General features: G+C 38.5%; 2 protein-coding genes across 2 annotated transcripts in view; both read left to right on the forward strand.

The window, feature by feature from the left end:
* The first annotated feature begins 9,713 nt into the window (after positions 1-9,713).
* The window catches only part of GPRASP1 (G protein-coupled receptor associated sorting protein 1), a 42,013-nt gene continuing 37,420 nt past the window's right edge, over positions 9,714-14,306 (forward strand). The window contains 3 exon segments of the mRNA XM_053201475.1: positions 9,714-9,751; positions 11,729-11,828; positions 13,563-13,619. The gene's annotated coding sequence lies outside the window, so the exon portion shown is untranslated.
* On the forward strand, positions 11,822-14,276 carry ARMCX5 (armadillo repeat containing X-linked 5). Its single transcript, XM_015071292.3, has one exon. It carries the CDS (start codon positions 12,183-12,185, stop codon positions 13,656-13,658), a length of 1,476 nt encoding a protein of 491 aa, XP_014926778.2. The 5' UTR covers positions 11,822-12,182; the 3' UTR covers positions 13,659-14,276.

Consider the following 14,306-nt stretch of genomic DNA (forward strand, 5'->3'; position numbering starts at 1 on the left):
GGCCAGAAAGGAGTGGCAGGAAATTTTCAATGTGATGAACAGGAAAAATATGCAGCCAAGAATCCTTTATTCAGTAAGACAGTCATTCAGAATAGAAGCAGAGATAAAGATTTCCCAGACAAAAACTGAAGGAATTCATCACCACTAAACTACCCCTACAATAGATCCTAAGGGGGGACTCTGTGAGTGTTGCAAAGACCACAAAGGGCCAGAGACATGACTATAAGCATGAAACCTACAGATAACACAATGACTCTAAACCCATTATCTTTCAATAATAGCACTGAATGTAAATGGATTAAAGGCTCCAACCAAAAGACATAGGGTGTCAGAATGAATAAAAAAAAAAAAAACAAGACCCATCTATTTGCTGTCTACAAGAGACCCATTTTAGACCTGAGGACACCTTCAGATTGAGAGTGAGGGGATGGAGAACCATATATTGTGCTACTGGAAGTCAAAAGAAAGCTAGAGTAGCCATACTTACATCAGACAAACTAGACTTTAAATTAAAGGCTGTAACAAGAAATGAAGATGGGCATTATATAATAATTACAGGGTCTATCCATCAAATAGAGCTAACAATTATAAATGTTTATGCACCAGATACAAAAACACCCAAATATATAAAACAATTAATCACAAACATAAGCAACCTTATTGGTAAGAATGTGGTAATTGCTGGTGACTTTAATACTCCACTTATAACAATGGACAGATCATCTAGACAGAGAATCAATAAAGAAACAATGATACACTGGACCAGATGGACTTGACAGATATATTCAGAAATTTTCATCCTAAAGAAGCAGAATACGCATTCTTCTCAAGTGCATATGGAATGTTCTCCAAGATAGATCACATGCTGAGTCACAAAACAGCCCTTAACAAATATAAAAGAATTGAGATCATACCATGCACATTTTCAGATCACAGTGCTATGGAAGTTGAAATCAACCACAGGAAAAAGTTTGGAAAACCTCCAAAGGCCTGGAGGTTAAAGAACATCCTACTAAAGAATGAATGGGTCAATCAGGCAATTAGGGAAGAAATTAAAAAAAAAAAACATATGGAAACAAATGAAATTGAAAACACAACAATCCAAACTTTTTGGGATGCAGCAAAGGCAGTCTCAAGAGGAAAATGCATTGCAATCCAGGCCTATCTCAAGAAACAAGAAAAATTCCAAATACAAAATCCAGCAGCACACCTAAAAGAACTAGAAGCAGAAATAATAAAGATCAGAGCAGAAATAAACACTATAGAACAACAAACAAAAAAAACAAACAAACAAACCCAAAACAGTAGAACAGGTCAATGAAACCAGGAGCTGGTTTTTTGAAAAAAATCAACAAAATGGATAAACCCCTAGCCAGACTTCTCAAAAAGAAAAGAGAGAGGACCCAAGTAGGTAAAATCATGAATGAAAATTGATTTATCACAACCAATCCCTCAGGAATACAAGTAATTATCAGAGAATATGATGAAAAATTATTTGCCAACAAACTGGACAACCTGGAAGAAATGAACAAATTCCTAGACACACACACTATCAAAACTCAAACAGGAAGAAATAAAAAATGTGAGCAGACCCATAACTAGTGAACAAATTGAATCAGTTATCAAAAATCTCCCAACAAAAAAGAGTCCTGAGCCAGATGGCTTCCCTGCGAAATTCTACCAGACATTTAAAGCAGAGCTAATACCTATTCTTCTCAAATTGTTCCAAAAAATAGAAATGGCAGTAAAACTTATGGACTTATACAATGAAGCCAGCATTACCTTCATTCCCAAGCTAGACAGACACCCCACAAAAAAGTCAATATCCCTGATGAACATGGATGCAAAACTCTGCAATGAGATACTAGTAAATCGAATTCAACAGCATATAAAAAGAATTATTCACCATGATCAAATGGGACTCATTCCTGTGTTGCATTGCTGGTTCAGTGATTGCAAATCAATCAATGTGATACATCATATTAATAAAAGAAAAGATAAGAACCATAAGATCCTGTCAATAGATGCAGAAAAAGCATTTGACAAATATAGCAGCATTTCTTAACAAAAACCCTCTAGAAAGTCGGGATAGAAGGAACGTACTTAAACATCATAAAAGCCATATATGAAAACCCCACAGCTAACGTCACCATCAATGGGGAAAAACTGAGAGCTTTCCTTCTGAGATCAGGGATACAAAAGGGATATTCACTCTCACCACTGTTGTTTAACATAGTGTTGGAAGTCCTAGAATCAGTAATAAGACAAGAAAATAAAATAAAGGCATTAACATTGGCAAAGAAGAAGTCAAACTTTCATTTTTTCACAGACGATGTGATACTCTATATGGAAAACCCAGAAGACTCCACCAAAAGGCTGCTAGAACTGATACATGAATTCAGCAAAGTCAAAGGGGAGAAAATCAATATACAGAAGTCTGTTGCATTTTTATACACCATTAAGTAAGGAACAGAAAGAGAAATAAAGAAACTGATCCCATTTACAACTGCACCAAGACCATAAAATACTTAGGAATAAACCTAACCCAAGATATAAAAGATCTGTATACTGAAAACTATAGAAAATTTATGAAGGAAATTGAAGAAGACACAAAGAAATGGAAAAACATTCCATGCTCATGGTTTGGAAGAATAAATATTGTCAAAACGTCAATACTACCCAAGGCAATCTACACATTCATTGCAATATCAATCAAAATTGCACTGACATTCTTCTCAAAGCTAGAACAAACAATCCTAAAATTTGTATGAAACCACAAAAGACTCTGAATAGCCAAAGTAATATTGAAGAAGAAAACCAAAACTGGAGGCATCACAATCCTAGAATTTAGCCTCTACTACAAAGCTGTAATCATCAAGACAGCATGGTATTGGCACAAAAACAGACACATAGACCAATGGGATAGAATAGAGACCCCAGAATTGGACCCACAAATATATGGCCAACGAATCTCTGATAAAGCAGGAAAGAGTATCCAATGGAAAAAAAAAAACAGTCTCTTTAACAAATGGTGCTTGGAGAACTGGACAGCAACATGCAGAAGATTTAAACTAGATCAATGTCTTATACCATACACAAAAATAAACTCAAAATGGATGAAAGACCTAAATGTGAGACAGGAAACCATCAAAACCCTAGAGGAGAAAGCAGGCAACAACATCTTTGACCTCAGCTCCAGCAATTTCTTGCGTGACACATCTCCAAAGGCAAGGGAATTAAAAGCAAAAATGAACTATTGGGACCTCATCAAGATAAAAAGCTTCTGCACGCCAAAAGAAACAATCAACAAAACTAAAAGGCAACTGACGGAATGGGAAAAGATATTTGCAAATGACATATTGAATAAAGGGTTAGTATCCAAAATCTATAAAGAACTTACCAAACTCAGCACCCAAAAAACAAATAATCCAGTGAAGAAATGGGCAGAAGACATGAATAGCCATCTTTCCAAAGAAGACATCCAGGTGGCAAATAGACACATGAAAAGATGCTCAGCGTCACTCCTCATCAGGGAAATATAAATCAAAAACACACTGAGATACCACCTCACACTGGTTAGGGACTAAAATGGACAACTCAGTAAATTACAGATGCTGGCCAGGATGTGGAGAAATGGGAACCCTCTTGCACTGTTGGTAGAAATGTAAATGGTGCAGCAGCTCTGGAAAACAGTGTGGAGGTTCCTCAAAAAATTAAAAATAGAAGTACCCTATGACCCAGCAGTAGCACTACTAGGAATTTACCCAAGGGATACAGGAGTGCTGATTCATAGGGGCACATATACCCCAATGTTTATAGCAGTGCTTTCAACAATAGCCCAATTATGGAAAGGGCCTGAATGTCTATCAACTGATGAATGGATAAAGAAGATGTGGTTTATATATACAATGGAATACTACTTGGCAATGTGAAAGAATGAAATCATCCCACTTGCAGCAATGTGGATTGAACTGGAAGGTATTATGCTGAGTGAAATAAGTCAGTCAGAGAAGGAAAGATACCATATGTTTTCATTTATATGTGGATCTTGAGAAACTTAACAGAAGACCATGGGGAAAGGGAAGGGGAAAAAATAGTTTCAAACAGAAAGGGAGGGAGGCAAACCATAATAGACTCTTAAATACAGAGAGAAAACTGAGGGTTGATGGGGAGTTGGGGGAGAAGGGGAAATTGGTGATGGGCATTGAGGAGGGCATTTGTTGGGATGAGCACTGGGTGTTGTATGTAAGCTATGAACCATGGGAATCTATCCCAAAAACTAAGAACACACTTTACACACTGTATGTTAGCCAATTTGACAATAAAGTATATTTTAAAAAATTAAACATAGTTACCATATGATCCAGCAATTCTGTTTCTATGTATATGTCCCAAAGAATTGAAAGCACAGACTCAAACAGATATTTATACAACAATGTTCACTGCAGCTTTATTCACAATAGTGAAAAGGAGGAAACAACCCAAATGCACATTCACAGATAAATGGATAAACAAAACATGGTATATACCTGCAGTGGAATATTATTTAGCCATGCAAAATGAAGTATTGGTACATGCTACAACATGAATGAACTGTGAAAAAGTTACTCTAAATGAAGTAAGTCACAAAGGACCACATATTGTATGATTCCATTTATATAAAATATCCAGAATAATCCATAGATATAGAAAGTATATTTAGTGTTTTCCAGGGGCTAGGAAAAGGAGGAAATGGGGACATGACTACTTAATAGATATGGGGTCTGCTTTTGGAGTGATGAAAACGTTCTGGAACTAGATAGTGGTGATGATTGTACAAAACTTTATTGTACTATATGCAACTAATTGTACACTTTAAAATTGTTAAAAAGGTGAATTTTATGTTATAGGACATTCTCCACAATAAAAAATAGCTAAAACATGGATTAACCTTGAAAACATTTTGGAAAATGAAAAAAAGTCATTTATATGAAATATCCAGAATAGGTGAGCCACAGCAACAGAAAGCAGATTAGTGGTTGCCAGAAGCTGGGTGGGGGAGGAATGGTAGTGAGTGATTAGTGGCATGAGGTTTCTGAATAATTTCTGAAACTAGATAATGATGATGGTTGTACAACATTTTGGATGTACTTAATGCCACTGAATTGTATACTTTAAAATGATTAAAATGTTAAATGTTATGTTGTCTGTATTTTTCCACAATTTAAAAAAAATCCACTGTGGGGTCCTTTAAAAAAATAATACTGACTTTTTCATGAATATAACATACTTATTGCAGAAATGTGGGAAATACAGAAGGATATAAAATTATGGTGAGAAATCTCACATAATCCAAACCATAAATACAATCACTACTGCTGATTTTTGCTTTTCTTTGCACATATTATTTCTTTTTATAATTTATATTCTGGATGAAATTGTTTTAGAGAATATATATATATATTTTCACTTGGCATCATTTCACAAGAATTTTCCTTATGTCATTAAAATTTTCCTAAACATAATTTCAAGAAAGAAAATTGAAATAATACTATAAATAAACAAGTAGAAAAATCTTTGAAGCAAGAAATAGTGGAGGCACAAGTGTTGGGGAAAGAGAGGTCTCAAGATAGTATGTTTTTAAAATGGGAGAAATAACAGAATGTTTTATGTTGCTGGAAAGATAATTTATTACAATGAAATAAGTATAATGAAATCTTTTTTTTTGAAGATGTGTGTGTGTTGGGGGGGCGGTGTGTAAATATATATACACATATTTGCATTTCTAAAAGTCTGGAAGGATATATACTAAAATGTTAGGAGTATTTATCAGTGTTAGGAAATGCAATATCTTTTTCTTTTAATTTTCATATAATTACTAGGTTTTCAACTGTCAACATATATAACTTAGGTAATAAAAAATAAGTTAAAGCATGTGTAAAACAGACATTCCTGGAAATTTCAATAGAAAATGATGCAATAGAAAAGAAACTAAATCATTTTCAGAATATGGGACATTTCTAAAGCAACGTATGAATTCAATTAAAAGTATGATCATGAGAACTATTATCTCACTGTTCTCTGTTTCCTCCAATGAATGGGCCCAAATCTGGAACCTCTCCAAAACAATAAAGATGCCTATGAAATATAAAGCATAGCTCCCATAATCATTATTTTCAATAGCTACCCTTTCTACTCCTTGGGTGTTTTATGAGTATCAAGAGTGCTGTTTCACATCACATTTCTGTAAGGATTCAAACACAATCTTCTAAATGGAAAGCATTATCTTTAGTAGTAGTATTAGTACTAGAACATCATTTATTAGGGACTTACTTAGTAAACTAGATTGTGAATTGCACAGGAGAAGTGTGTAGATAAAGGATTCTTGGAACAAACTTGTCCTTCAAATCTGGAGGGTAAGCCATTTACCCTCATTAATGCTATTACAGAATTGGAAACATTCCTAAACAAACAAAAAGGACTCTCTTATTGTCTTTTACCGACATGGTGGCCGAGCTTAGAGTCCAGGTATGTAGGCCTGAGGAGTTTAGCATTTCTAAGAACATGTGGTTTAAGTTTTTAAATATCCTCAGATGCTAAGGAATATTTTATTTAAATTACAATTTTTAATAGTTAATACATACATGAGGTTCAAAATTCAAAAAGCACAGAAGTTCATACACATAAGTCATCAAGTGTACTTCACATCTTTGTCTGCCAATAGGTTATCCTCCAAAAAACCAAAAAAAAAAAAAAAACCAAAACCAAAAACAAAAACCAAACAAAACAAAAAACAAGCCCTATTACCAGTTACTTGTTGATATTAACAGAGATATTCATTATATGCATATATATAATAAAATAAAATATTATTAAACAAATGATGGCACACTAAACATTGTTATGCATCTTGCTTTCTTCACTTAAAAATGTGTTTTGGACATCATTCCTGTATCAGTATATGTAGATAGAGCTGCTCGTTCTTTTTAACAGCTGCATGTTGCATGGAGATACACTAAAATTTATTTAACCTTCCCTTATTTATGATTATTTCAAAAATTCCCAATCTTTTACTATTAAAGACAATTCTGCAATGAATATCCTTATACATATAGCATTTTTCAATGTACAAATAATACTTTAGGATAGTTTATTAAAGTATAATCGCTGGTCAATTGTTATGTACATTAGTATTTTGATAAACATTGCCAAATAACCTTCACAGAGGGTGTAACAATTTATACTCCAACTAATAATGTATAGGAATGCCAGTTTTCTCACCTCTTCTCCAATACAGTTTGTTTCCAAATCTTTTGTTCTTTGCCAATATGATAGATGAAAAACAATATATCACTGTAATTATAATTTGCACTTAGATTACCAGTGAGATGAAATATTTTCTCATATACTTAAGAAACATAGACTTGTCTTTTTAATGAACAGTCTGTTCATTTATTTGCCTATTTTTCTATCGGGATGTTGGTCATTATATTTTCTTTATAAATTCATTGGGGTTTGCTATATACTAGGGAGCTTAGTAAGGCATAATTCTAAACATGAATAGAAGACAAAAAAAGAATAACAAACCACTAATACCAAATCCAAATTATATGTATCTTCCAAATGTAATTACAATATAAGATATGAAGATACCCAGGTTTCTTTCTAAAATATATTTTGGTAAACCCTTGCTTTCTTCCTCCATAGAAAAATTACATACAAAGCATCTCCTGTGTGGCAAACTCTGGGCTAAGCCCTGGAGTTACAGACATCAAAGACAAAGACACTTATAGACAGCCATTGATCTACAAGCAACAGAAGATACCATGGAATTCTCATGATTCAATGGCCTTCAACCCCTTCAACTATTAACTGACTACTTTGTCTTCCATGTATGGCACTGAGGATACAGTGGTGAACAAGCCTGAGAACAGGGGAAACAAAGACTGAGAAAGGGGATTTGAATTCATGTAATTTGAATTACAGTCTAATTCAAATTCCCTCCTGATACTGCTCAGAATGGAAATTCAAAGAAATATATATAGTCAGGGAGAAAGAGCATATGGATTCATTAGGCAGAATGTAGTGGTAAAAGAAAAGGAGTCATGAAAGCAGCTAGGATCTACCTTGGGAAGTGCATGAGTAGTGTCCCTTTTCCTCAGAGAGGAGCATGTAAGAGAATCCAGAACTGGCTCTACCTAGTGCCTGACACCTGGCTGTGAGGTGACAGATAGGGAGGAGCACATGACCCGGTCTGGATCCTTACAGGGACAAGTCTTTTTTCTTGGGCAACTGTGGGGACCTGGAAATGGCACAGTGTGCTACCATTTCGAATGAGAACAAAAAAACAACAGTGTGGTAGAAAGAATGACTCTGGGCACAGACTAGTGGTTCATTTCTTTAAGTTAGAGGTCAAGATCTGCTTTCCTTTAGAAGACAGTGATGAGGCCTCCGTGGGGGCCCCCTCCCACTTTCTTCCTTTCCATGGCCCAATGAACAATGAAAAAACTTAGGAAGGCCACCCTAGAACCTCCAGTACGGGTAATTTATGGGTACAAAGTTACTTGAATATTAATCCTCTTTCATGAGAACAGAGTTGTTTTCCTCTTGCCCATGCTCAGGCCCATGCATATTTAGATATAGGAAATATCGTGAACATGAGGAGGGGAGGCAGAGCTTGAGAATGGGACAGGTACACACAGGGGTAGTTTGGTATTAATATGCTTCTCTCCGTCCATCACTGTTTTCCCTATATCTTTACCCCACCTTACATTCGACTATTTCAGTGCAAGAAACATAATAAGTAATAAAGATGAGAGACTTAGGGGAGAGAAGCAATGAAAGCCTAAGGTGTTTGATATTGATCACAGGTTAGACCACAGCAGTTTTCTAAAAGCCAATCCCACAGTAGCCCAATTCGTGCACAGAATTAAATGCTTGGAACGGCAGTTTGGAGGGACTTCTCTCATAGGGGACACAGCTTTAGAACAGATTAGGATGCGTTCCCTTTTCTCAGTCTTGAACTTCTTTCCAGACTCTTTTATCTTGGTCCCCTCCCCCAACCCACCTATTTAGGTGGGCCCAGGACTTTGGAAAGGTGAAATGTGTAAACACAACACTCCGGTATCCTTCCGCAAGATCGGGCCAGAGCAAAGTGACCCCCGAAAGTCGCATGCGTTTCAGTTCAAGAAAAAAAAAAAATGTAGGCCTGGTGGGGGAGATCTTGAAAGAGGGGAAGTAATGCCGAGACCCTTTGATATTGGCTTCCTTCTCTCCGTCCAGCGCTGCTTCCTCTATAACCAGATGCTGCCCCTGCACTTCCCAGGAGAAATAGCCAGGGTGGAGCTCACAGACAGAGGGCGAAGTGGCGCCATGCAAAGCTTGGTATCATTCCGCCTACATAAAGCCGGATCCACTTACACTACGCTCTAGCTCCTTCCGCTGCCGCTTTTGGTACTGGGGACGTGGCCAAAGTCTGCAGAGGAAAAGGTAGCTGTTAATAAGTCGCTACGCGTGCGTCCCAGAGGAGGGTTGGGGACGGGAGGAAGGGATATACCGAAAAGTAACAATCATTTGCCAATTACAGCTTTTACTCTGACGAAGCAGGTGTCGCGCGTCCTAAATCCCAGGTGCCGGGCCAGTCCCCAAACATAGTCGCCGCCATTGTCTCGTGTCCTGGTATCCATCTGACTGTCCGTCCCTCTTTCTGTAGATCACGGCACACCCTTGAGGCAAGGAAATAAGAAAACTCCCTCTGATCCGAGCAAAGCAGGTCAGTGAGAAGGCGGGAATCACTTGGGAGTGTGGAGATGGGTATCAGAGGAACATGGGATATGTGACCTGGTCTAGGGCGCCAGCGGTGAGAGGGAGGGGTCAGGGGTAATTTGAGTGGCACACAACTATAAATTTAAAATGATCTGCTTCTTGCTAGCTTGATTTCCAAACCCTAATCCCGTGTTTGGGAAGGTAAAGGAGTATAGTAGCGGCTTCTAGGAGAGAAATGGCGATTTATATGATAGCAGGAGGGGCGGCTGCTGCCGGTTGTTCGGGGAACCCTGGGAGGGAGAGAGTGAAAAGAAGTTGTAACTGTTTGATAATCATGACCCTGGATTAGATTAGAATATCGTTTCATGTACTGGTTACTAGTCTGATTATTAATAAAGTCTCTCCGACTGTCTTTTCATTTGGTCTTTGGGTGTAACCTGTGTTTATATGTGTAGGCCTGTTCTTAAGTTTTTGGTACAGCATGTTTGTGTAAAGATCTGTAGAGGCCCGCGGACCACAAAGGAAGGGGATAAGAAAAGGAAACTTGGCCTGATTTCTCCTGGGTGGGCAGTGCTTGGAGTTGGTAGATGGCTAAGACTAGAATAGGTAGGAGTCTAGGGGACACTCCAGATCTCCTTTCTGCATGCTTTCTAGACAGTCCTCCCTTGCTCCTGTTGTGTTGCAGAAAATGATAGGCTTTAGGAAAAGGAAGGAAACATAAGAGCTTACCTGAAATTTGGAAATCATACTTTTCATTGACTTCCAAACAACTGCCATGGCTTGTCTGAGCCTTCCATCTCTACTATCACCACCACTATCTTGCAGGGATATTTGAGTTGTCTGTGCATGGGAATTGTCAGACTTTTGCAATGGAGCAGAGGAACTTGGAGGGAGGGAGAAGAAGGAGAGGTGCAGAAAATTTTGGCAAACAGGTACCTGTATCCAGAAAGGATACAGATCTCAGGTGCTGATATCTACCAAGGACCCAGTCTCCATTGTCTCCTGTGTTTCCTTTTATTTATCTCTGCATTTGTGAATCTCTGTGTACAGAACCATCACCAGGTCTGTGGAACTCTCAGTTGTGGAGATTTGCAAGTCACAGCCCAACTTGAACTTAGAAAATAATGAAGAGAAACATGCCCTGTGTCTGTTACGATTGGTGTGAGGGTAGAGGGACAGAAGATGATTGAGACTAGATAATTCTATTCTCTTTTGTTCTCCAGTTTAGTAATCACTGTTTGGTCCTCTGCTGATGTAGTTGGGAGTCTTTGAAAGCTTTGGGGGTATAGGAAGTTGCTTGTTTTTCTTATTTCCCACTTTCTTTTCCTATTCTTAAGATTCACCCAGGCCAATTTTGAATGAGAGAAATGGAAGGGCAGTCACTGATCAAGAAAATGGTGGGCAACAGGGAGGAGGAGGGTCAGTCCTGAATTAGGGCAATGGGATTATGGGACCAGAAGGAGGCAAATACTAGACAAACTACAAATACAGGGACCAGGGACCAAGATCTTTTAAGCAAGAGATCAGTTTCCATATCCTCTTGTTTGTTTATTTGTCCATCAATCTGCCTATAGGTCTGCTGTAAGTCTTGTCAACATTGGAAGCAAGGAAAGGAGGAGAAAATTTCTCCAGATCAGTGAAGTTTGGTATGAGTATGGAGACTTCCCCAGTAGACCTGTAGGATGAAGTAGTAGAGATCTGCTTGGGTCCAGCAGGGATAAAGAGCCAGTCTAGGGATTCCTTAGCCTCTCTCACTCCCATTCAGCTTTCTCACCCATTCTCCATACTTCTGTTTTGTTTCTGCAAACAAGATTAGTAGCACCTTCAGTTTTGTAGAGAGTGTGAAATGAGGACAGAGTGTGCTAAGTATCTACCTCTCCCACTTAGCACTGAATGTCCATAACTCTCCTGTCTCTCTGTGCTAATCAACATAAGAAATAAATTGGAAGAGACTCAAAGCCCCATTTCCTTCCTCCACCCCTAGGTCCAACTTCAATGGCAGATCTGGTGGCCTTGGAGTGGCTGAAGACACCCACCCTCCACAGGGCTGTGCTCAGGCACACAGCCATTCTTCCTTTCCCAGAGTGAGCTTCTTCTGCACGTTGTTTATATCATTGACAGAGCCTGTAGTTGGAAAGAGGGCCGAGTGACGACTGGACTTTGTATGAAAACACCAACCTGGGACAGACCTTCAGTCAATGCTGAGACAGGGTTGGAGGTATAGAACGTGGCCTTATCTTTAACTTGGATCATGACTGGCTCTGAGGGTAAGGCAGGGGCAGAGGAGGGGCTGAGGTTTGCCTAAAAGCTGGAATCAGTGGCCCTGCCAACCCTAGAGCCAAGGCTAAGATCCAGGCCAAGTCTGGGGATGGAGCAGTGGCCAGGACACAGACAGTGACCTACACTGAGGCCGTGGCTATGACAGGGATGTGAGCAAGATGGAAGCTATGGCTAAGACGAGAGTCATGACTGAGACTAAGGCAAAATCCCTGGCAGAACCTGGTATAGTGCCCCAAATCAAGTCAAAGCTGATGCCTATGGCCAGGGTCAGTGCTGTGACCAAGTACGAAGTCAAGGCTGGTGCTGGAAGTGAAACCAATATCAGGTCCTTTGCCAAGGCTGATGATAAGGTCGATATTGAGTCCAGGTCCCAGAGAAGGAGAGAGGACAGCATCAAATTCAGGGCTGGGGCTGGGGACAGAGCTGGTATTGTAATCGAGTCCAGTGATGAGGATGAAGAAAATGTCTGCTCCTGGTTCTGGACAGGAGAAGAGCCTAGTGTAGGATCCTGGTTCTGGCCTGAAGAGGAGACTCCTTCTCAAGTTTATAAGCCTCTACCTAAGATCCAGGAAAAGCCCAAGCCCATACCCAAACCTGAACTCACTATAAAACAAAAAGCAGCAGCATGGTCAAGGGCCAGGTATAGTGTCCTAGTCCCAATAGAGGGAGGGAAGCCATCCTTGCCTCCAGAAGGGAATTGGACTCTCGTTGAGACCTTGATTGAAACTCCTCTGGGGATTCGGCCTCTGACCAAGATCCCACCCTATAATGGACCTTACTTCCAAACCTTAGCTGAGATCAAAAGCCAGGTTAGGTATAGAGAAAAGTATGGGCCCAATCCAAGAGCCTGCCGCTGTAAATCACGTGACTTTAGTTTAGAGCCTAAAGAGTTTGATAAACTCGTTGCCCTACTTAAGTTAACTGAGGATCCTTTTATTCATGAAATAGCAACAATGATAATGGGCATTAGTCCTGCTTATCCATTTACCCAAGATATAATTCATGATGTAGGTATTACTGTTATGATTGAAAACTTGGTCAATAATCCCAATGTTATAGAACACCCTAGAGCTTTAAATATAGTAGATGACAACTCTGAGTCTTCTGAAGAACCAAAACCAGGAGAGTCATACGTATATCAAGTTTGTAAGGACATATTCTCTTATCCCTTGAACTCCCCTGTGCAACTGGCTGGACTAAAATTATTAGTGCACCTGAGTGTGAAATTTGAGGATCACCATATAATTATTAATTACATTCCAGATTTCCTCACCTTGTTAAGCAAAGGAAGTGTCAAAACCAAGTTTTATGTTTTAAAAGTGTTTTTGCGCTTGTCTAAAAATCAAGCCAATACAAGAGAACTGATTAGTGCCAAAGTACTGTCATCATTGGTTGCACCCTTTAACAAGAATGAGTCGAAGGCTAATATTCTTAATATCATTGAAATATTTGAGAATATAAATTTCCAATTCAAAAAGAAGGTGAAGCTATTTACCAAAGAAGAGTTCACTAAATCTGAGCTTATTTCCATATTCCAGGAAGCAAAAGAGTTTGGTCAGAAACTCCAAGACTTAGTAGAGCACAGTGATCCTGAGGTGAGAGATAAAGTTATACGATTAATACTTAAACTCTAAATAGCTGTATGTTCTCACAGAGCCATGAACATTTTTTTGTGTTATAATATGAAGCTATGCATATAATAATTGTAAGTTCAATATTTGTTATTTGTGTTGGTTGATGGAGGCAACTTTATGCATACCAAATGATCTTGAGAGCTTGAATGTTTGTTGATTTTTACTGTGCTATTTAAATTGAGATATTTTTAATCTTTCTGCAACGTGACCTGATAATGAACCTATTCATGCTGAGCAAGCTTTATTTCTGTGCTTTATATTGACATAGTGTATTCGTTTGAGGCTTCATTTACATGTTAATAAAGTTGCATGCTAAAACTGGTGAAAACATTGTTGTAGTTCTTTAGTTGAAGTCTAGTCAGAAAGATAAAGCACAAATAACACAAAGATGATAAAGAGCACTGTCGGTGTTTGTAGGAGGGTACAGACCAAACAAGCTCACATTGATAGATCCTTTACTTTCAACATGTTCAAGGAATAGAATCGCACTACACAAGAAGACAGGACTGTTACCAGATGTAACTAGTGTTACTAGATGTGTTACTACTACATGACATCTGGGCAGATCTGGGGAAAGGGGTAAGGACACTGACCTAGGAGAAAGGGAACACAGATACTTTGATTCCAGTCTGAATCCCAGAACTTCTG

Source organism: Acinonyx jubatus, chromosome X (assembly GCF_027475565.1).
Source record: "Acinonyx jubatus isolate Ajub_Pintada_27869175 chromosome X, VMU_Ajub_asm_v1.0, whole genome shotgun sequence".
Lineage (NCBI taxonomy): Eukaryota > Metazoa > Chordata > Mammalia > Carnivora > Felidae > Acinonyx > Acinonyx jubatus.